Source organism: Odontesthes bonariensis, chromosome 5, assembly GCF_027942865.1.
Source record: "Odontesthes bonariensis isolate fOdoBon6 chromosome 5, fOdoBon6.hap1, whole genome shotgun sequence".
In the NCBI taxonomy this organism is placed as follows: Eukaryota; Metazoa; Chordata; class Actinopteri; order Atheriniformes; family Atherinopsidae; genus Odontesthes; species Odontesthes bonariensis.
In genome coordinates this window covers 19,606,518-19,631,556 of record NC_134510.1, presented here as the reverse complement: position 1 = coordinate 19,631,556, position 25,039 = coordinate 19,606,518, and the positions used below count along the sequence as shown (strand labels likewise).

Here is a 25,039-nt window from a genome sequence, read left to right as displayed (position 1 = left end):
ACATTGCTGAGTTGTATTCGATTAACGCACTTAATTTGCTGCCACTGTTCTCTGCCAGGAAACATTACTTCTCTGGTATGAATTAAGGTTTTCATAAGTTAAGTTTACATGCATTAAAAGCTTAAATAAGCATTAAGTGATTCAAGAAGAGACTAATTGCTATATGGCAATTCTCAGGATCATGTTACCACTGTATTATCATTTCCACTGCTTTAGACTGTTTCTCATTAATAGGTTCATCAATAGTAATGCCAGGCTCTATCTTGGGGCAGTTGCTTCCCTACTGTCACTGTGTACTGATTTATTTGTTCCTCTTTCCTGCATGGCTTCCACTGTGTCAGCAGACCTCAGCTGGTTCATTTGTCACCCTGTAGAGGTGCTGGCTAAACCTTTTTGTTACATTTTTGTAATTTTCTGCTGTTAAGCAGTTTGCTGCTCCTCACTGTTCCCCATAACCCTCTGGCAGCAGGTTACCAACAGCAAAACACCCGCTATAATGTGAGAAAGTTGGCTGCACAGTAAAGAGAGTTGGCTGGTAAACTGAGCCAACAACGGCACCATTAGCGATCTGGAGGTAATGATAGCTGTTCGTCAGTCTTAGAACGCAATTAGAGTGATTATACTTCTGGCTGGGAGTCTGGACATGCTCCAATCAGCCACAACATTAAAACTACTGACGGGTAAAGTGAGTAAAGTAATAATTCTGCTGAGAGAACTGAGAAAAAAGCTGCACCCTGGCATCCACGTGGATGTTACTTTAGCATCCATCGTCACAAACAGGTGGTCAGGTTTAATCAGTGTATAAGCATCATGGCGTTTTAATGTTAAGGCCATCAGCAGCCACTGGGTAAAAATATGTGAAACATGTGATCCATCATTTATTAGACCTTACCCTTAAACCAGAACCTGCTTTCATATTATGGACAGTTAAACTTATATGTAAATATTCACTGTCTAACAAAATTGTTTAGTGAGATAATTTCCTTCAGTGAACAACGGCAGCATCTGCCTAATGCTGAGTTTGTACTCTGGGTCCAACAACCTAAGAACAGCAGCCATTTAGTTTCCTAACTCCTCAGATAATGTGAGATAAGTTGCCTGGAGTATTTTGGCTACCTTCTGTTTGTTTTGGAGGCCGTTGAAACAAACTGACATCAGTGTTAACAGATGATTTTTTAAAATATTTTTAAAATATTTTTTTTAATTAATTTTGGGGAGATTATCCCTTTTTGTAGCAAATGTAAATCCAGATGGCTCAGAAAAAAAGGGAGTTTAACTTTTTATAATTCTATTTGACATGTGTATTGAACTTCTCTGTATCCCTGCAGGTGGCCATTGCTCAGTTTAGCGACGATGCACGGACAGAATTCCAGCTGAGTTCCCATGGCAACAAGGAAGCACTGCTGGAAGCTATTCAGAGGATCAGATACAAAGGAGGAAACACCAAAACAGGTTGGAGCAGGCTATTATCAAAATCATTGCGGTAATACTTTATGAAGCAACAGATGAAAATTCAGATATCGCTTTAAATAGCCAAGTCTAAGTTTACCTCAGCTTGTCGACCAAACGAGCTGACCACACAGACACCGGTACAACATTTAATCCACGGCTTGTATTAGCAGATATTCTGTTCCCTGGTAGGAAAAACCTCGTTTTCAGACCAACAAAGAACTTGTCAACTCACTTTAAAAGTTGTTACTGGAATGAGATGTTGACAACACAATATCACTACAAGGTCCATTAGAAACTAAACTTCATTTGTGTGACATGGGGTGTTTGTAATCCATGGCCAAGTGGGCAAACTATATTTCTTGAGGAAGATTTTGTGACACAGTCAAAAGCTCCAGAACAGACACCTGGACGACATGTGTAACACGATATAATGGCGACTAGAAAATCAAAGAAAAATAGCCAGCAAAAAGCAGCCCACTGCAGCAAGATAAAGTATTTAAATTCATGGTCAGAATGCATGACAAGGACTTATGTAAAAACAGGTGGGAGCTTCCACTGTGCCAGTAAACACACAATGAATGTCAATAACTCAATGTGACTTTTCAGATAATGTTGGCAGTTCAGAGCAATTTCATTCTACTAAAGTCTTTGTCATGGCTCAGTGTCTGCTTAGAGTAATTGTGTCCTTGAGGAATACCTAGCTGCTTCAGCACTCATATCTCATCTCATATCTCGACTCCCATGCGCTTGTTCCTCTTTCCCTCTTTTCTCTCCTCTACTTTCTTTCCTGCCTGCTACTACTCTCTCCACACTCTGTTTCCTCCTTCTTTTCCCTTTCTTTTAATGTTCCTCTCAGGTGTTTTATTCTCATATCTTCTGAGCTTTCTGGCAAAAGCAACAACAACAAAAAAGGTGTTTTCAGTGTTTTAGCTGACATGGCAGTGTGTACAGTACTGGATGTATATGCATCTGGTATGTAATGGAGCAGAAAATAAACCATGAAATCTCATCTTCACCACACGGTGAGTGATGAGAAGTAGCCGGCTCTCTTGAGGTTATGCTAATGCTCACAGGCTCATATCTGTCTGACATTCCCTCTATCGTTTTGTCTGTCGCCTACACACACATTCAATACCCACTGTGCAATTTGCATACAATGTACTGAAGATCAAAGTTTTAGTTCATATGACAAATTGTGTGAAACATAATGATAGAATAGGAAATTATTTATATTTAAGTTTGTGTTTTACCTTCTGCCACAGATGAAGACGAGCAGACGTTGCCTGTTTCCATGGTCATTTTTTTCCCCTCTGTAACTTTGCATGCCTAATGCTGAACTGTTTTAATCACGCAGGCCAACATTCATCGTTTGTGGCTTTATTGTTGAACAGATTTAGGCATTTACATAGTGTGAGGATATTTGTGGGGATTCATGTTGCTTTAGTATCAGTCATTTTATATAATCTGCAGGCTTTTGTGGCAGGACTCCTCGTTCTTCTTATCATGTTTATTGTTTATGAGCTTGGCTGTATTTTATAGAATATGGAACAAATAGGATATCTTCTGATAGTATTGCATAATAATTTGGAATATAAATCATGTGGATCCCTAAACCTTCCTACTTACATTGTATATTGTACCTCTGGTACATTGAAATCATAGTTTATCTTAGTTTCAAGGCTTTGGCTTGTATTCCAAGCTTTAAGTCTTTTTGCGCTCCAAACCCAAACTGTTCCCTTGGTCATTATAAAAACCGCAAATTCTTTTAAGGGTGCCCATCAGGGCTTCTCACTGTGTAAATCTCCAAACGTTCTAAAGAACATGACTGTAGTTCTCTACTTCAAATGGTTGGCCTACATTATATCGTCTGTTCCACTACCCTTGGGTAAAGCAAATATAGTCAAAATGACACTGTAGGAGTAAAGTCTGTATATTCATCTTCTTTTACTTTGAGAAGTATTGTTTGACCCTACATAGGAATGTAAGACTATCTCATATCACACCAGAACCTGCCACTGTAGCAATAGTAATAATTGAGGTTCAGATTCTTCTTCAGTGAGATTGTCAAGGCTATTCTCAAGAGATTCTCAAGAATAAAGACCATTATCCCCCTCATTGCAACTTCCATTTAATGATTATTGTCTCTCTATCCATTTCACAAACCGTATGTAAAGGGAGCTGCCTCCATCAAACCCTGTTTTTTTTGCTACAAATATGCTAGAAAAACATTTTGAGAATTCAAGCTTTTAAAGGTGATATTCTGGGATTTGGCTTCTTACCATGAATTTGTTCATTGAGGTATTAGTGAGCTAAGCTAATAGTTGTTTTGGTGTTGTGGCCGTCCCTACATATTCAATATATTGGCATGCACATGTGTGTGTATGTTTTAAGTCTACAGTCACTGCTTGACTGAACTACATACAGACTGAGGAACTGATCAGATCTACTTTTGGTAAATGTGAAAGCAGCACAGTATGTTAACACATTAAATGTCTGCTGTGTGATTTGCCTTCTGTGGTTTTACTTAAGCAGCGACCATGCTTCAGCTGCAGTAATTCAACGGTTTGAGGCCCATGTGGCCCATGAATATGTTTCATTGACTATTAAAGCAGGTAAAACCCATTCAAAATCCATATCCTGAATTTTCAATAGTACATTTGATGACTTAGATTTTTTTTTTAAATAATTAATAGGAATTTACTGTAACTATATGGAGATTAGAGAACCAAATGGCCCTAGGACATAGTAGTACAGATGTCCCTTACAGCCATAAATGAAAAATGAGAAAATGGTTTATCGTTTTAATGTTTTGCCCCAAGCCTTTGGCAGCTAAAACAAAAAGAGGATTTCATTTTTTTTGTGTCGTATTGTTTCTCTCCTCAGATGACAGACAAAGCTGTCAAACTGCCAGACACCAAAAACAAATCGAATTTGACATTTCACACACACTATCTGATGGATCTCTGATTGATGATAGGCTTTTGAACACACGCTGCCTTGACAAGTGGTTTTCTTTTTTCACTTTTTTATCTTACTTTCTTTTTTACATGCTCTAATCTCCCCATCTGATCTCTCTATTCTTCCCCACCTTTCTACCATCTACCAAGCCTCTACTCTATCTGGCTGCCATCCCTTCCCTGCTCTGTCTTGTGTGTTATTTCATGCCTGGCTTGTTGTTGTAATTTCAGTCTTGCCCATCATGATCAGAGGACAGTGTAGAAACAGCTGTAACACTGGCACATATGACGTAACAACATTTTACAGGCCAAGCGCCCCTTTATTTTTCATCACTGACAGCTTACTTAAAAGAAAAAAAAATAGATGGCGGTGGTGATGATATGTTTTGTTTTTGTTAAAAATGATGAGGCAGAGACACAATGCACACTGTATACTGTTAATCAATTTACACTGCACATACTTGTGTGGTTGTTAAATTTGCGAGCCATTTACTGTTGAAACTGGTCCCAATAGGTCAAACACACTCTGAAGAATGCAAGAGGAATTAGAGGAGAAAGTTGGTGGTTGTCGCTTTGACTTCTGAAAAGGTCAGATGGAGATGAGAAGTGAAGCTATATGAGCAATTAATGTGAATTATGATGGACAATATGCTAATATTGGCATTTAGTAGATATGACCTGTGTGTGATGATCATACAGTTTCCCTGCTAGCTTGCATTAACATGATACTTTTTGAAATTTTAGTTCAATTAAAACTGCAAAGGAGACCCTGCAATCCCCCTTATTTTCAGTGACCATATTATCTACTTTGGAAATCAATCCATCTGGAATATACCCTCCATCATCTGGTCAGAGTTCATGATTCAGCTGTAGTCTAGCTCTCTTCATTGGACAACAACAGAGGGAGCAGTCTTGGGACAAAAAGGGTTGAATTTATAGTAAAAGACTCCAAGTTTTTTTCTTTTCTTGATGAGCTCAGTAAAGCATCATTAAATTCACTGGCAAGAAGTAACTTTTATTATGAGCGGCTTTGGAAACCTTTCCATTGCTGAGACATATTTTAATGACTGATTAAGTCCATTAACGGGTGTTCTTATTTGTTCTTATTTCAACTTATCTGTGTCTGTCGCATTTGACAGTGATCACATTTACATAAGAAAAAAAAAAAAAATCATTATGTAAGTTTGACCTAAACTGGACTAAAAATGTATGTACACTTATAAGTTTGACTGAAATTGTGTGAAACTAAAGCTCTCAAAGCTGAGCTAACAAATAAAATCTTTATTTAAAAAATCCCCCAAAAAACCCACAGCTTCATCTGATAAAATCAGCACATGGGATTCATCTGAGAGAGCTCACTGCATCATTACATTCATGAAAGAACACTTCAACGTTCGTTTAATCACCGATATGTAATGACAAAACGAGGAAGCTGGTTCTGGTGGAGGGAGTTTCACCAGTCGGTTTGAGCAGAAGCATAATTTGCTGAGTGTCATTGATGGGACAGGCATTAGAGTCCGTGTTTTATATTGTTATGCTAACTACACATGTGAATGAGTTGAAGATTGTGAGGTTTATTGGAAACATCTGAGGCCCATTAACCAGTATAAGTGTAAGTATAGTCAGGGACTTTTTGAGTGCTGAAATATTTTCCAGACCCAAAACAAACTCCAGTTGCCTTTTCTTTAAGCACATCGATATTCTTTAGTCATTTAAGTAATCAATGACCTTGATGTTTGAGAATTCACACACACAACTTCAGTGTTTTGCCTAAACCCCCGTGGTTAATTTTAACTCATGCGTTGCATAAATGGCTAAAACATGCCAACACACGGGTGTTTGTTTGTGTATGGTTGTTTGTATTTTTATTATTTTGGTTTATGTTGTCCTTTCTTAGGTCGAGCCATCAAACATGTGAAAGAATCCATTTTCACCTCAGAGGCAGGAGCCAGAAGGGGTGTTCCTAAGGTCCTGGTTGTTCTGACTGACGGACGTTCACAAGATGATGTCAACAAAGTGTCAAAGGAGATGCAAATGGATGGTAGGTGTTTTATCAACTAAACACAAATAAGATGATTGTTTAAGTAAAAAAACATTCATTCAGAATTAATTTACACTGGATGTAAAGTTTGTGATTTATTTATTTATTTTTTTTACACTGTTACATGCTGTGTGTTGGTGCTCACAGAATAGACCTAAGACAGATTCCAGTTCTTCCTCTCAGTTGTTTGACTGTATATCACAAGTAATGTTACAGAATAAAAGACTATTCACTCACTCTAAACTTGTAATGAGTCTTCTTATTTAATCCCATTCTCAGGCTATATCATCTTCGCAATTGGCTTTGCGGATGCAGATTATGGCGAGCTGGTGAACATTGCCAGTAAACCCATTGATAGACACGTCTTTTTTGTGGACGATCTGGATGCTGTGAGGAAAATAGAAGAGGAGCTTATTACTTTTGTCTGCGAGGCTGCCACTGCCAGTGAGTAACACCACCTCATGTTTTAAACCGAAATTGTCTCGTCATGGATACAGACAGTCACAGAGGCATGTCTAGAGAATTTACCTTAATGCTGAGAGTTAAAGTGTTAAGAATGAGCTAAAAAATACCTTTCTGTCTTCCAGCTTGTCCGTCTGTTTTAATGAGCGGTAACACAATGGCAGGTAAGAGGTGCAACAACAAGATCAATATACAAGAGAACAGTCACAGAGGTCCATCCATTTAGAAGTAAATAGCAATGACATAATGATGGTCCAAATGGTGTTTCTGGTAATGAGTATGATGGCAGTGATTACACAGAAAGGTGCTATTTATGATGATGATGATAATGATACTGCTTCAGGTTTCAAAATGATGGAGAAGTTTGGCCTGGTAGAGAAGGAGTACAGCAACATACCTGGAGTTTCTCTGGAGCCCGGTTCATTAAATAGCTACCCCTGCTACAGGTTACACCGTGACGCCCTGGTGTTACAGCCCACCAAGTGAGTAAGAACATGTCCACACTAAGGCGGAAGAATTGAACAACACAGTAACGGAACATGCAAGGACAACCTCAGTTTACAAGATTGTTTTAGAAAATTCCGCTCCATTTTGCTTGCAAATTGAGCATCATAGCATCATCTTGTAACGAACTCTCAGATTTTTGTGGACGAATAAACCTCCATCATCACAGCTCCTACTATTTGTTTCTTATGTCATGATAAGTGATTGCTGACCGAATTAGCTGTTACTCCACGTATTTATCTTTTCCTCTTGCCAGAATACTCCTAAATCTAACCTGTAATTTAAGCTAACAGTAATTCTGAAGCAGCTAATTATATACTTTGTTAAATTTACAAACTTCCCTGAGGTATTTAAGACCGATCACCGTGTACTCTACACAACTGAAGGAGACCATTTGTTCAGTGACACTAGGGTAAGAGATGTAACAAGCCAGTTCTTGCTAGTGTACTGATCATTGCCATCAGTGGTTTGACTTTTTCCAGCTAAACATGGCCACAAAGAAGCTTTAAGTACATTTTTCTGGCACAATCTTACAGTGGGAGCTGATAGTGGTTTGAGTTCTGCTCCTGTAGGTTCTTCCTTTATGTGATGTTAGGATAGGAGTTGTTGTTTTTTTCCTCAGTGTGTGCTGTCAACAAGCTATAATATATCATTTTAGCTTGCTGCTGTGTGATTGCTCAGTTTGTGAAAAATGTCAGCGACAAACACTCATTTTAAGCTGAGATTTAAACCTGATGTGCTTAGAGGCACTTATTCAAAAAGGCAAAGCTCTGTGATCAAAAAGAGGTTGGTGCTCAGTCAGAGCCCGCAGAAAGCTCTCTGCAGGCATCTGCAGCAGCTGAAAAGAGACGGTGACACTTTAAAAGACATTTAGTGGATACATGGCTTTAAGACATAGCTAGGCCTGATGTTTGTGTGTGTATTGCCTGTTCCTTCGTATGTGTTCCAGGTACCTTCATCCTGAAGGTTTACCTTCTGACTACACCATTTCTATGATGCTCCGCTTACTTCCTGAAACCCCGCAGGAATCCTTTGCATTGTGGGAAATCCTCAACAAGGACAATAATCCATTGGTTGGACTAATCCTCGACAGTGAGTCCGAATTGTTTGCATTTTTGTTTCTTTATCTTCCCTCCTTTTCTCTCCTCCTGTCTTCCAAATCAACAGGAGAGTTTACAGTGCAGCCAAATTTAGAAATTAAACTGTAATCATTAATCATAGGATTATAGGGTTTCAGTATTAATTTCATTGTTATCCACTACATCTGTGCATTTCTCTGTAAAGAAACAAAATCTTCATCTTCCCTCTTTACTTAAATTGATAATAAGACTCAAATGAATTTGTTATTTGATTGGGGAATGCTCCTATTTTTTTTTTTTTTTTTAATGGCACTGGCTTTCAGTGTAAGCACAGGCCATGACCTCAGCTACACTGCTGCAGAACCCCTGATGCGCAAGACTTTTTAAAACTGGCTTTATTCAAAAGTCAAAACAGATGACTACTGTTGGTCCAGATATTTGTAATAGCCTTACAGCATTTGAGAATCTTGCTAAAGTACATGCTTGTTGCTGATACTGTGAAGCCCATGTGTATCCAAAGAAAGTTTAAAGTGGATCAAAACATCAACCTTTTCAACCTTAACTACCAGCTATGTCTGCCTACAGACTCTGGAAAGACGTTGTCCTTCTTCAACCATGACTACAGAGGAGACTTCCAGACTGCTACCTTTGAAGGACCAGAAATAAAAAGAATCTTCCACGGAAGCTTCCACAAGGTTTGTTTCCAAAAACTGTGTTGAAAATGTCTTGAATAGTTGGAATTGACAGTGTAAAGGAGCCACCAATTGTGGATTCAGATTTCAGTGAGTGAAACGGCATCACTCATCAACCTCTACAGAAACCGTCCTTAATTAGTTACACTGGTTAGTACAAATACCCGGAGATAACTCACACATGCACATGGAGAACATGCAAACTCCTCACAGAAAGGTCCCAGCTGAGATTTGAACAAGAAACCCTCGTACTGTGAGGAGACTGTGCTAAATAATTACACTCAAGAAAGGGTTTGCTTTAGATGATGACGACGACATCATATCTTACAGACATTTAGCATCTAAATTGTATTTAAAATGTGTTCATGTCTTCATTGACAGATATCAAGTCTTTTTTTTTTTTTTTTAAATTAATTGTGGAATAAATAGTGATGCAAATACTTCAGCAGAATAGATAATGGCATAGATTTGTCCTCGGCAACACCATAAGCTGACAGAAATTACTCGCTGAAAAATAATCAGTTATTTTATCCTAACGAGATGTTCTTTGAATAAGCTTCATTGTTTAGCAGAGATGATAGAATTGATCTGTTGCGTACATTGTTTTGTTATTTCTTAAAAGACTAATACATTTGCTTGACAAATTGATGTATGTAAATGTACTTGAAGATAAATGCAAGAAATGTGTTTCTACTGTAGAACTGATGATTTGTTGTTTGTTTGTTTTTTCTTCACCCCGACTCATTGCGGATTTTTGATGGAAACAAACTATCAGCAGCCCACCAGCTCTTGGTCTTTCTTTCTTTATCTCGGTTCCTTAAATGTACAGGAATAACTGTCCGTCATTCTGGGCCTTTTTTCTTTTTTCTTCATTGTTTTTTTTTTGTCTTTGTCAGAACCTGACAATGTTCAGAGAGTGAACAGATGCAGAGGACTGCCAAACAAGAGGAAGAGTTTGTCTGCGTTTAGACAGGATGACAACTGAATAAGAAGCGTGTTCTCGTGCGTAGGCTTGTTTGTGTGGCCCCTGTAAATGGATTACCATATGAAGACACAGTGTGAGAAAAGGAGGAATTCCCAGCAGGATCTGTCAATGCTCAGTGAAGCACACTAGCACAGACAGATCTTCTAACTGAGAAAAAGAGAAGGGAAATAGAAACAGGTGAAGGAGGGACAAAGGAGACCTGACAAACAAAAAGAGAAATATAGACAGAAAAGTGTAGAGATGTAGACACAGTAGGATGACGTGAAGCTTATCTTTGCTATAACTCATAGATTGCTCAGAGCCATATTATACTCCAGATGTGTTTAGATGCTATTTTTTGCCTCCCCAAATTATTTAATAATTCACTTTAAAAAGTTACTAGTTGTGCTTTAAAGCTTTCCTTCTCTGGTGTAAAAATTTTCATCGTGGCTCCAGCACTTTTGGAGCTATTTAGCTTACAGCAATGCCCTACATCTTGGGGTGTAATTCACTCATCCATAAATTATTATTCGCATCTATACATGTTGTTACTTTACACGACCAGAGTCACTGCTTCTTGTGGCTGATTATTTCCCTGCGTGAGCCAGATGGAAACAAATATATCAACTCTGTCTTACAAAATAGAATTGAAGAAATGTTTTGTGCCATAGTTGGTAATATTTTTAAACTGCATGTGTGCAGTTCTCTCACTAGCATGATATTTGTGTAGTGGTACTAACATCTACAAACCTAGTTCCAAACCTCTTGGGACGCTGTGTAAAATGTAAATTTGAACAGAATATGATCATTTACATATCCCATAAAACAATATTTTATTCACAATGGAGCATACAACACACATTAAATGTTTATCAAATGGAAACAAACGTTGATTAAAAGAAAATTATTTTTTAAAGATGTCAGGTGTGTACTACATTTGCCAACATTCACACACTAATTTCAACATTGGATCATGTTGTAATGATCTCAGATAGTTTCTTTGTATTTGTAACAAAAGCCTATTTAGCTGCTCATCAGAACTGCAGATTCAAACCAACTCCACATAAATCTATATACCAAGTGGGTCATAAACACAAGCCATGTCTCTATCTGTAATTAAAACTTTTGTTTCTATCTTTTTTCTCACATAGCTTTTTATTTGTGCCCCAGTCATGTTCATTTCTGAGTTGAACATGAGGCCGTAGATAAACTGTGGGAGCAAGTAACTACAGTAAACTAAACAATTGGTTTCTTTGTGTGAATTAGCAGTTTTGTTACCTTTCATGCCTCAAATTGCAGGCAGCATAGGAAAGTATGTGTTGTACATATAGATGCAATGAATTGTAAAGTAAAACACATGTAAAACATGTGCTAATGTAGTTTTAAAGGCAGGTCAGAGGCAGCTTAGTAAACTTTGATACTGCTCACGGTTGAATTTAAGATGTTATTGGGTTTCGGCTACCACAGAGTTATTAAAAAGCCCTTTTACATAGAAAATGTATTTGTCAGTCATTAAATCTAATTTGTACTTTGTCTGAAAAATGAGATGAAAAGAAACTCATCTTTAAAGGGAAAAACACAATAAAACCTAATGTGTTGACAGAATGAAGGAAGAGCTTAATGTGACAGGAAGATGTTGTTGACCTTAAAGACAGTTGTTGCATTTGAAAAATAAGACAATAAGTTTTGATTTATAACTTTGTAAGAGTGGAGAGGGACTGCGACTGGATAATATATCTTCTGCTGGCACTTGTTGCCGTAGATGACTTGCCAAGAAAAAGCACAAAGCAAAAAGGGGTATGCTAGCTATATTTCTTATAACTCATCCTCATTCATTATCTTTTGCTGACTTCTAAATTCCCTTGGCTCAGATTTGAGGCTTGTCTCCTGTCAGTCTTGTGTGTCTCTCAACAAGAACAAAACTCTTGTGATCTTGAAATAACTGCAAAGTCACCTATTCATGTCAGTGCACATGTGAAAATTGAACTTTTCTGTCATCAGGATTGTGATAATAAGTGGACGATGCCTGTACTTATTTCAGTTGATTCCCCTTGGTTTATTGAGTGTTTTGACATTCTTTGGGTAAGCTTTAATAGCAACTCGCTTAAGCGATGAAGGCCTTTCAGATTGATATGAAATAGGTTCACCACACAATGATCATGCAGCTTGTAAACATCTTTGTTATATAAAGCAGGTTTTAAGTCGCCATAAATGAAAAACTACAGACATGAAAGAAAAGTAATAGTTGTCTGGAAGGAAAATGCATCCAGAAAATGTTAAGCTTTCATATGCTTTAGTCTGAAATTTAGCCTGAGGTATGTGGAGGAGCCAACTGTAACCTAAAGGACACAAACACGCGCACGCCTACACATGTGTTTGTATATCATGATAGACATTTTACTGCCCCATATTCATTCCCAAACCATTACCATTAACCTCAACTGAATCCACTAAATGCCACAAAATGCCAGCAAAATGTCTGCACCTCAGAGGATTTTCATCATATTTATTTCACAAAAGTACAACACATCATGCCCAGTGAAGAGTGCAGAATGGAGGATATGAACAGAAGTCATTACAGAGCAGCCGTTCAGGCATAAGCAGAGGAATGGGCTCTTGCACTCAAATATGAACTTTGTCTTGCTCCAAATTAACTTTACCTTGTTTGTGTTGTTAATGGAGGTATATGTGACTTAAAGTGCATTGAGGATGAGCAAAGTTATAGAAAAACTCCCATAATAGTGAAAAATCAGTCCTGTTTACTGTGTTTCACACAAATGCAGCTTTCTCTCCTCATTAACTGTATAACCAGCTGAATGTGATGATTCAAGGCATGCAGTTTCATCTCAGACATCCATCACTGACTGGACAAGGTCATTTGTGTCTTCGCTGTACGTCTTTAGACTGTTTAGTTAAAAGGGTAAAGCACAAACACTACGGTATTTGTTAACAGTGCAATAGTGGACTATTTACGAAACGCACTTGGAATATACAGAGTCCAACTTTTATATTCTTTCTTATCAAGGGTGGTGTCAATGCTGTGTTCACAAGCATGCTTTTTACTCTTTGACTCCATTTTTTATTTTATTTTTATTTTTGTGCAAGGTAATCTATTTTTGGACAGCAGTACTGAGGTCCGTTTCACAAAGCAGGTTTAGTGAAACTCTGAGTTTATTAACCCTGAAATGAGGGAAACTCTGAGTTTTCCATTTCACAAAGGGAGGTAACTCAAACCAGAGAAAGAGGGGTAACTCTAGCCTGTTTCAGCAAGAGAGGTAACTTAAGCTCTCGGTCAGTTACCGTAGTAACAGACTCTTTGAACCTAAGGTTTATCTCAATGAACCTCGAGTTTCTCTCTGTCTCCGCCCTCTTTCAGCCACACATTGCAATTGATTTCCTCATTCATTCAGTCAGCAGGCAAGTTTTGGCGTAGCCTAGTTCTTCTACTTCTAGAAGTTCATTTGACACCGCAGGAGGCGACTTTTTCCACGAACATGGCATACCTTTTGACAACGATCCCGTGGATGAAGGTGCTGTATTACTGTGCATAGAATTAAATATTTGTCGGGAGATGGTTATCAGACGTTATAGATGTTTTAGCATTTCCAGACAATGATCTTTTTGATAAGGGGTACTGTGTCACGTCACAGTCCATCATTTACATACACAACCTAATCCGTCCTTACATTTGCAACATTACCAACCGTAGTCATCCTCTTCATCCCAGATGAGTGGTATGTTTCAGTATACTTAAACTACCATTTGGTAAAATCTTTGGAGTATTGCGTACAAACAGTTACAAGGTCTGCTGTGGCGTGAGGGGGCTCCACCAGGCAGATGGCACCATCAGAATCTGTTGGAACAAAAGAAAAAAAGACAAATATTTGTATGAATAGGCTAAAAAAATATATCTATAGGCCTATTACATTTTATAATGGCACTTGTGTCTTGGGGGGGTGGACTCAGAGGATGAGCTCCCTCCAGGGAATCCCTCAGCCTCTGGCCTTCCAATATTCTGGCTTAGGGCCAGCTCCTCTGCCTCCGTTAGAGATGGCGGTGCTGGGCCACCACCCGTTTTACGGGCATCTGCCTTCTTTCTGTTGGCTGAGTAGAAGTCTGTGTTAGTTTAAATAGGCTTAATTATTTAACAGAACATGATATGAACAGTATAGTGTGCAACCAGAGGGGAAAATACTTTGGACAAAGTTTATTCAAACATAAAACATGCATACAGAGTCACTCCCCTCCCCCACCTTAATGGATCTGACCATCTTTGTTTGTCCCTCATCCCCACCTACACCCCCCTGCTGAAACAGACAAAGCCACACCAGAAAATAATTCGTACCTGGCCTGAGGGTGCCCTCACACAACTTCAGGACTGTTTTGATCGGACTATATGGGATTTATTTTCCAGCCACAACCTGCAGGAGTATACTGATACTGTACTCTCTTACATTAAAAACTGCATCGATCAGGTTACCACCCAGAAAAAAATAAGAGTTTTTCCTAACCAGAAACCCTGGATGAACAGCAAAGTCAAATCCCTATTAAAAAGCCGTAACAACGCATTTAAATCGGGGGACAGGGCCCTGTACAGCGCGGCTAGAGCTGAACTGAAAAGAGGCATCAGGGAGGCAAAGGCGGACTATAAAGCAAAGATAGAGGATCACTTCGCTGTAAATGACCCCAGGAAGATGTGGCAAGGAATAAATCATATCACTAATTACAGATGCAGAAACCCGGCAGACGCTAGTACTGACGCCTCACGGGCAGAGGAACTGAACCGCTTCTATGCCCGTTTTGAAGCAGACAGACCAGCAATCCTCCCCCACCAGACACACCCATCAACCCCCAGCACCAGCGCGCTTATACTCCAGGAGCATGACGTTAGACATGTGCTGAAGGCGGTGAACCCCAGGAAGGCGGCCGGCCCCGACGGTGTACCTGGCAAGGTGCTAAAAGCGTGTGCTGACCAACTGGCTGGTGTTTTCACCGATATATTCAACCTGTCCCTGTCGCAGGCCATCATCCCACTCTGCCTTAAATCCTCCACCATCATCCCAGTCCCCAAGAAGTCAGTAGTGGAGAGCGCAAATGACTACAGGCCAGTTGCACTTACGCCGGTGGTCATGAAGTGCTTCGAGAGACTGGTCTCAAAACACATCAGAGACTGCCTCCCTCCCACTCTGGACCCTTACCAGTTTGCCTATAGGGCAAACCGCTCCACAGAGGATGCCATCAATATCACGCTACACACTGCGCTGAGTCATCTGGAGCAAAGGGAAAGCTACGTGAGGATGCTCTTCCTAGATTTCAGCTCAGCCTTCAACCACATCATCCCGGAGATCCTAGTCCAGAAACTCTCACTCTTGGGCATCTCGACCCCCATATGCCATTGGATTAGGAACTTCCTCACAGACCGCCCTCAGTCTGTGAAATTAGGCCCTCACCTTTCCTCCACTATCAAACTCAGCACTGGCTCCCCTCAAGGCTGTGTACTGAGCCCTCTCCTGTTCACCCTGTACACACATGACTGCTCTCCGACCCATCTCTCAAACACTATCATAAAGTTTGCGGATGATACCACCGTGATTGGACTCATCTCAGGGGGAGACGAGTCTGATTACAGGAAGGAGGTAAACAAATTGACACTGTGGTGTACAGCAAACAACCTGCCACTGAACACCACAAAAACGAAAGAAATAATAATGGACTTCAGGAAGGGAAGAGCTGTCCCAGCCCCGCTTTACATAAACGGGGTCCGTGTGGAAAGGGTGAGCTCCATAAAGTTCCTGGGAGTGCAGATCTCCGACAGTCTCTCCTGGTCTGCTAACAGCACAGTGGTGGTGAAGAAGGCACTGCAGCGACTCCACTTCCTGAGGGTCCTCAGGAGGAACAACCTGGAGGTAAAGCTTCTGGTGCTGTTCTACAGAGCCACCATTGAGAGCATCATCGCGTACGGCATCACAGCATGGTACGGAGGGTGCTCAGCAGCAGACAGGAAAGCGGTACAAAGGGTGATCAACACAGCCCAGCGGATCACTGGCTGCTCCCTGCCCAGCCTGGAGGACATTGCCACTTCTCGCTACCTCAGCAGAGCGGACAGCATCATAAGAGACACATCCCACCTCAGAAATTACCTGTTCGACCTGCTACCGTCTGGATGACGTTACAGGTCACACAAATCCAGAACAAATAGGCTCAAGAACAGCTTCTATCCAAGAGCCATCACTTTACTGAACAATAGAAATAAATAGTTACCAAATCTTTACAGTTCATTCATCACCACACGCAATGAGAACTGTGCAATACACCTCATGTGCAATTTCGGAAAAATGTGCAATATTTTATATTTTATTACTGTGCCTTCATTTTATTTAATTTTATTTAATTTTATTTAAATATATTTAAACTTACTTAGTCTTGTTTTAATTTCTGATGTCTTAAAAGCACCTTTGGAGTTGCAACCAAATCTCATTGTAATGCAAATTATAATGACAATAAAGGCAATTCTATTCTATTCTATATAGATGAGAAGACGTTTGTGTGTGAAAACAGTATTATGTTGGGGATAAAACAACGGCACAGTCATATAGCCACTTAATATTTACTTTACAGTGTAAAACATGATCAAAATGAGGTACCTCCATGCCGAGGTCTCTCCTGTTTGAACAATGTTTTTATATTTCTTCTTAAGCTCCTGCCAAGTGCGCTTCTCCCCTGCGGGATTGCACCTAAAGTAGATAAATGAAGAGGCTACCATTCAAGCAGTTTTCCCCTGTAATATTATTGTGATTGCAAAGGACTACATTTAAACTTACGCATTGACCCCAGCAGCAATGTTCTCCCTCGTGGTCTTCCTCTCTTTTACAGCTGCAGCGGTGTTGCACTTCTTTCTAAAAATGTGTTGAAACTCGCCGTATGAGCACATTAAGATTTCTAATTCGAGGTTGATGAAAAACTTAGCCCTCCTCTCTTCCCACATTGCCATGGTGACTTGTCGAAACGGGGCTCCATTGATGCTGGCTTTTTATAGTTGTGGTGCACGCGCTTAACTCAAACTACTCAGAGTTGACTAAACTAACTCAAATCAGCGTTTCTGGGACCAGAAACTCAGACTTTTTTATCTCAAGAGTAGATCCACTCAGAGGTCAGGATTAGACTCGGTTTGTTGTAGCCTGGCGACGCCATCCTACGTACTTCCGCCCAAAGATTTTGGCTCCGCACATAGTCTGGCCAAATCCCCCTACCTCGGTTCGCTCAGTGTTTTGCCAATCAGCAAACAGTTGCGAGTGGTGACGCAGAACTCACGCGCGGAGTCCATTGTAGTCCATATAATTGTAGTTCAACCGCAGCGGAAATAAACATGGCGACGGAAGAATGCTAGAAGCTATCCATGAAGTTGTCTCAACTCTGGAGAGCATTACACAATTAAAACAAGAGCAAGAGGAATGCCTCGTCAATTTTGTTAGTGGCAAGGATGTCGTAGCTCTCCTTCCAACTGGCTTTGGGAAAAGTTTGATTTATCAAATGGTACCGGTATAATGAAAGCGGATGTGGAAAGCGTGATTCGCGGGCTAGAGCCTCGCGAGAGTAAGCATGAACCTCGGCGCATAACCTATGTCCTTTCTAAACATTACTGATTGGTTAAGGGAACTCCAATGAATTTAAGTTGCTGAGTAAGGTCCCACCCTCCATGGAAACGGATTCCTCTTGGGTTTTTCCAGACTGTTTGACGGAGTCAACAGTCGGCTTTCGCCCAGGCTAGGTTTGTTGAATCTACTTTCTGAAACGGACCCCTGGTAGATCCCGGAGATTAAAAGAAGATTGATTTTCTGTTATTTGCAGAATATTCATTAAAATGTGATGGATAGCCTATATGTATTTGTTGTTTAGGAAACTTCATTTTCTAATTCCCCCTATACCCTTTCTCCATACAGCTCCATGTAACAATCAGTAAGACATCAGTGAAGGTGGTGTTGGACTGTTCTGTGGTTGGAGAGAAATCAATCCACGCTGCCGGTAACATCACCACAGATGGAGTGGAAATCCTCGGGAGGATGGTTCAATCCAGAGGCAGACGAGATAGTTCTGCTCCAGTTAGTATATAATACTACTTTGCATCACTGTAATGTGCTAATAAGGATATTAAGACAGCAGAATATACAAGGTCTTTGAAATAAAAATGATACAGTGAATTGCTCATTTACAGTGATGAAGATTTTCATGCTGTGCACCCTCGGCCACACGTATATTACAAATGTGGTATTTTGGTCAAAAGGTATGATAAATACATGGTTAAAATAAAGAAAGAGTTTGGTTGATGTTTTACTCTATTTTCCTTCTTTGACCTGCTGTCAGTGTGTGTGTGTGTGAGAACAATTGCAGTATGGTTGGTAAGATGATAACCACATATATCTACAGCCATTTCAGTGAGTCACTCAGTGGGAGTTCATTTAATTTATTTATTGCAACTCAAAATGTACAAGGTGCCATATAGATACTGTGTTAGCTGTTTTCTACTCCTTACAGACGCACTCAAGCAAGATGGTGAGATATTCGGCGCTTCTGGACATACTAAGCGCTGTGGTGGGAGTATTGGTAGTTTTATACTTCTAACATGCTTAAAAGAAAACTATCAGCTGTAAAATGAAAGGAAAATAAAGAAAATACTCTTTCTGACACTGCTGTAATGAAACCATAATTGTAGCAGTGCCTGGCTTCTAATAAGGTGCAAATTAATCAACCTTCATTGTCTGTACTTTGAAATAGCCTAAAGTAAAGTCTTGTGTAAAGATCTGCTTTCAGGCTCCAAAATGGACAGTATCTCTTTTTTGTAAAGACTGAAAGTCTTAAAGAAACTTAGTTTTTATCCCATACATAATACCAATGAAACTGGATTTTCAGGTGAAGGCTTGAATAAGGGGATTACAAAAGACAGTAACATAAACATGACTATATCAAATCATTTGATACAGCGAGCCCATGATTTCTATGGATATGGGTCAAAACTCCCAAATCATCACAGCAGATCTGTATCTTTAAGTTGAAGCATGACTCAAAGTCCTGAGGTCTTTTAAATCTAAACCCCCTGTAGTGCCCAGATAGAAGCAGCATAATTACAAAGATAAGAACATTGCAGACATACTGCAGGGGACCCATTCGCTCTTTGGGAATAAAAAAAACATTTGACTCAGAATACCATTACTTTCTTCACAATTTTCCATTGATTTAGAGTACTCATAGCACAATTTCCCATTGGATTCCTTTTAACTTTGATTTAATTGAACTAAACGCATGAAACTTAAGTCTAGTTTTCTGTTCTTGACAAGAAAATGGCCCTGATACTGCAGTGCAAATAATACCCTGCAGCAAATCCACCCTCTTTAATGAGATGGCACAGATAATGACTGTGGAAGTAATACAGTAGCAGAAAGAAACCGTTTTTAACCAACTGACAGAATCTCATCCAAGACTGCAGTTCTGTATCATGTGTAGTCTGGTACGCTTTCAACTTTCAAGATGAAACTATTTCACTTACAGGGGATATGTTAGTGTATCTGATGCATTGATATGTTTATTAAGTCTGACATGGATCTGAAAGATGGATGATAATCAATGATAGATGGATGTTTAAACTACAATGTAAACTGTCCCTCTACTAATGGGGAAAGCCTCTCTTCAGTTCTGCTGCTAACGTTTTTAAATGAGCTACAGTTGGCCTATTAGTATAATAGTATTCGACCATTGTGTAATCCAAAACATTTGGTCTATTAAAGCTATCAGCCACACTTCATGTATCTGTCCTTTAATGCATTCCAGCTGCTAATTCAACCTTGTACAGTAAACAGCAGATAAACTGTCTTCTCCTTTCTTATCAAAAAAACCCACAAAACCACATCACTATACAACATCATAGCTGATACTCATTTGTACTGACACCCATTGTTTTGTCTTTGTGTTTTGAAACGTGTTAACTGATAAAATTTTATTTGCAGCATTAATGGCATCGGCTATGTGTGCATGTGTGTACTCATGCTTGCATGTGTATGTTTACAGTTCCAGCTCCAGATGTTTGACATCATCTGCAGCACGTCCTGGGCCAGCAGAGATAAGTGTTGTGAGCTGCCAGCATTGGTAAGAAACGAAGACGAGCCTCTTCCACCCTCAAAAGCTTGCATTTGTTTAACATTCTGTATAAAACAGCCCCGAGTAATTCAAGTGATAATTATAGTTCCGACCAAAGCTGGATTACCTTTTTATCTAATTTAATTTATTGTGATTCAACTAATGAACACACTGTAAGTCAAAACTATTCTCACAAATGCAGAAGGTGTGTGTGTGTGTGTGTGTGTGTGTGTACTTTTTATGAGAACAGTAATTATCAAGGAAATCGTCCAGCAAGAAAACACTCAACAAACTGATAAGACTCAGGAAATTACTCATCTGTATTATCTGGTTTAAAACGATGCTGCAATAGCTGTGTGAAGCAAAAACTGCTTGGTCATTAATAATGCTCAAAGATGTTTTGATGCAATTCTCTGGTATTATCTGAGGTTGAGCCACTACAGCGGCATCACTGCATATCGAAACCTGGACTTTTTTACAAGGGTTCTTGTAAATAATAAGTTATGTTATGTTAGAACTTCTTTTACTTCTGATGAGACAAACAAGACTTTTACAGAGCAGAAATCAGATTGATTGAATCAGATTGATTTAACCAGAGTAGTGATGACAGACTGAGAATGACATGAGTTTTGACAGTGTGGAAAACATGGAAGAGAAGTGTAGCAGGACAAAAAGTCTAAACACCTGAGAATGAGGGCTGATGGGAAGGAACAGATCTTTCTTATTGAAATTTAGGCTTTTACAAAAGTTTAATGGGAGGGATTTTTCTTTTTTCTCACCTGCCCTTATTCCCTGGTGTTTAGGATTCCATCCATTACTTTTGTAACTTCCTTTTTCAACTTTATACTGTCAAATTCACCTCGTTCTTAATTTGATGTCACTGCTGTGGCCCAATTATCTTCTTGCATGTTGTTTTTCTGAGCCAATCAGCCAGAACCATTTTTTGTACAACCCACCTCCTCCCAATCTCCGCCTCCATTTCATGCCCAGCAGCCTCATCAGAAGTATTTCCCTCCTCATCCTGGCTCATCCACCTTCCCTTCCTTCACCAGTGCTTCACTCAGCATGATGCCCCATCTCAGTCTAATCACGAAACACTTTCTAATTCTGTAAATCAGAACATTTTCTTACTCACAACTGTTTTGTCCTTCTTGAACTGATGTATAAACTTAACGTTATGTGCTTTGAGTTCGCTGTTGCCAATGGTATTGGTGGCAAAGAACGCCAAAAAAAACACTGGTTTTATTGTGCTGTAAATTTGATGCTGTCTCTTTTCAGAGAGTTGAAGAGCAGTGTCCTCCTATGCCCCACGCATGTACGTGCTCCCAGGACAGCAAAGGACCTCCAGGACCATCAGGACCCCCTGTAAGAACACATACACTAATCTGTTCTGTGATTTAGTGACTTGTACTCTCCTATGCTCAACAAAGGGGTTTGAGTCTGTTTGAGACCTGCGAGGAAGCCTTTCTTTTGTGTTTGCTTGTTTGTTTTTGTACCTCCTCTATTATTTCTAAACTGCATTCCAGTTTTTGGTGTGCTTATTTCCTGTTATTTTGGATTATCTTCCATTATATCATATTAATGGAAGATAAGACAGATCTCTCTGTCTTACTGGACTCTTTTTGACATTTGCCCGCAGCTCCCATTCTAAACGGCCATTAGGGGCATCTCATTAAAAATTATATTTGCATAATAGTTAAATTTGATTAAGTTTAATTCAATTAAACCTCACTTGTTAGCAGTTTTAATGCTGTGGCTGAAAAGTAAATCGATATTAAATTCATAGTCAATACTATATGTATTTGTCATTTATACACAGTAATGAGGTCTCTCATTCACTGATTAATCAACATCTGAATACTTTTTACAGATTTATTTTTTTTGGAGGAAGTGGCTGTTGGGTTCAGTAAATATGGGCATATTTAGCAGCTGTACTCCTGCCACAAACCTGGAACAGCATTGTGAGATGAGGGCAAGTAAATAAGACTGATGAAGATTTATTGTCGAGATTGTCTCAACTTTTATTCTTTTCTGGCTTATTTCAGTTTTCTCTTTGTCCTTGTCTGCTCCTTCAGGCACTGAGCAGATGTGCAGTGTATATCGGCTCTAGTTTAGTTTGAGACATTAATTGTGGAGCAGTTCCATTTATCACAGCCTACTACAATTCTCCCAGTTTTCCTTCATGACTGAAGAGCAATATATACTTATATGTGGATTTATATCCACAGGTCACATCCATTCTTTCAAACTGTCTAGATCTTTCTTTTTGCTTTGTTTAGGCTTTCATTTAATCTTCTATAACTGAAGTATTCATTATATTTACACATTTATTTATCAAGTTAAAACTTTGCACTATTACATTGTTTATGTATTTCTGTCAAGTTTTCTCTTGACAATGTGTTGCCTCAATTTTCTTCTCTTCAATTTAAGTCCTAGATCGAAGTAGCAAAGTAAATAGCTTAGCTTTCAGTGTTTCATTGTTTCTCTCTTTTATTTTTTTTCTTCCACTTCCTCCCAATGTTTGAGGCTCTTTCATTATCATCTTAAGCCCCTCTGTGCCTCTGCTTTCCTTCTGTTAGTGTTTGGTGCTCATTCCTGAAGTGAAAGGGGCTCTAAATTCCCATTTTAACTGCAGCCCATGGGTATATATGAATGCTTTGTTTGTTTAATCATAGATGTTTCTTTTCTATTTGCTGAAGCTGCTCAGCAGTGTAAGGGGGATTTTAGGAAGGATCAAAAAACAGTGTAATTGCCCTTATTAAACACAATATAATGCTTATTATTGTACAGAAATGTACATTATCTGAAAAGGAATTCAAGCTTCCTAAAGACTTGAATCTCTCCAAAACACCAGACTGCAAACAAACAAATAAACTGTGGATGGATTGATACAGGATTTGTTATTCTGTTGCAATTCCCTGAGTGTGAATAAAGACAAATATTTGGATCTGTGGTGATATCTAATGCCACTGCCACTGAAAGACATCTGGGAGCCAAATGACAGATCAAAGAATTATCAACGCATATGCAGGAAATGCTAATCATAGATTAGGGGATCAAAGGTTTTTTATCCTAAAGATCAATCCTGAGAAAGTGTTATAATTGATGGAGCTGCTACTTTACTTTATTTACCGACAAACTTTTTTGATCACCACCTTACCTTTTGGTGCAGGTAATCAGTGTAATAACATTGTTCTTTTCCTCCTGGGAGGAATTTTGATGCATCTGCTGCCCTGTCAGATATTTTTCTTTTCCTGTCTCACACAGCAGCAGGCCTCTTTATTTTTCTGTCTTCCGCATTGTATTGATTGCCTCAACTGACCTGCAATCTGTGCCGTCTGATTTGACACAGACGGCTCAATACTGAACATCAGTCAGCAATCAGTTTAAAATGAAGGAACACAAGCCATGCTCAGCCCACCTTTTCTGTTTGTTAAAACTGAACGGTGCTAATTCTGTCTGAGATGCGCGGCTTATTTAAAAATTTCAAATTGCATGTGGCGTCAAATTGCTTAGTTTTTTTAGACCTATGTGCATATGGAAGCAATCACAAGTACTGCTGCTGTTGAAAGGTAATTTCAGTCTCCAAAAGTAACAGGCTCCTTACACTGTTTAGAAGATTTCATAAAGACAACAAAGAATTAATTGCTCTACAAGATCATTTTTTCCTTTTGACTTTCTGCATGTTTTAATACCCATTTCATGCCCATATGATTTGGTTAACTCTGCTTGTTTTGATCTAAAGTGATAAAACATTTTTGCTCTGACTGATGACTGGCGATTTTGTCTATTACATTTTACAATGAAAAAGATGAAGTCACAACCAGTTTAGACAGGAAAAGGTATGGGTATTTACAAAGATGGATGTAAGTGTCATTAGTATCACGCCTTATCCGAGCAGTGTGAAGTTGTGGGAAAAGCACAAACAAGCTTCATGAAATCCCCACTTAGCATCTTGATAAATTTCTGTTGGCTCAATCGATCAGAAGATGTATATTAACATATACTGTCTACAGTATATGTTAATATACATCTTCTGATCGATTGAGCCATCACATTTTAAACACATTTTAAATTTAAAGTTTAAATGGATAAAATTGAGGGACCTTACTGCTCCTGTGTGGGAAAACATTTTAATGAACTTGAGACTTAGGTCAGCAGACTTCCTGTTTTCCACTTCTGTATGTCTCCTCTAATATCCCACCTACTCTGCCCCTCTTGCTAAACAGTTAAGGAACTAAATTACTGCTCTGTGGTTCCCAGAGAAGACTTATTTAAGCAAACACAGGAAGAGGATATATCCCAAATGAAAAGATTATAAGCAGATGTGTTGTTTGCCCCCAGATGAACCGTAGGGCAAGAGAGGTGAGCCCAAGGTTTTTTGGCTCCATATTCCTGATGAGTCACAGGTGCAGTGTAATAAACTGCAGAGCTTAAAAGACAGTTTATAGCAATATGATGTTTGCCTCTTCATATCCATAACCCGTTGATATGAGGACCCAGATGGTTCTACTTTTATCAGGGTCTTAAACATGTTTGAAAGAGTTTCACATACTTTCGTCAAGGCATGTGTCTCAGCTTTTATTCAGTTTTCTTTCACAAACCTTAACTTTGAACCTAATGTTACATTGTGGTTTCGGGCTGTTTCAGGGTGGTCCCGGCATAAGGGGAGCCAGAGGAGACAGAGGAGAGCAAGGAGTGACGGTTTGTAAAATGCTCATAAATTCTAAGACACTGTCTTTTCTGCTGGGGCATCAGCA

At 39.2% G+C, this 25,039-nt stretch overlaps 1 protein-coding gene across 3 annotated transcripts in view; it reads left to right on the top strand.

Annotated features, from left to right (window-relative positions):
- col14a1a (collagen, type XIV, alpha 1a) overlaps positions 1-25,039 on the top strand; it is a 138,518-nt gene that overhangs the window by 88,582 nt on the left and 24,897 nt on the right. For all 3 annotated transcript variants that reach the window (XM_075465157.1, XM_075465158.1, XM_075465156.1), the window contains exons 33-43: positions 1,329-1,452; positions 6,307-6,450; positions 6,730-6,894; positions 7,038-7,076; positions 7,256-7,394; positions 8,366-8,508; positions 9,081-9,190; positions 18,092-18,250; positions 20,211-20,288; positions 21,558-21,644; positions 24,930-24,983. In XM_075465157.1, coding sequence (XP_075321272.1) covers positions 1,329-1,452; positions 6,307-6,450; positions 6,730-6,894; positions 7,038-7,076; positions 7,256-7,394; positions 8,366-8,508; positions 9,081-9,190; positions 18,092-18,250; positions 20,211-20,288; positions 21,558-21,644; positions 24,930-24,983 — 1,242 coding nt within the window. The remainder of the gene's footprint in view (positions 1-1,328; positions 1,453-6,306; positions 6,451-6,729; positions 6,895-7,037; positions 7,077-7,255; positions 7,395-8,365; positions 8,509-9,080; positions 9,191-18,091; positions 18,251-20,210; positions 20,289-21,557; positions 21,645-24,929; positions 24,984-25,039) is intronic.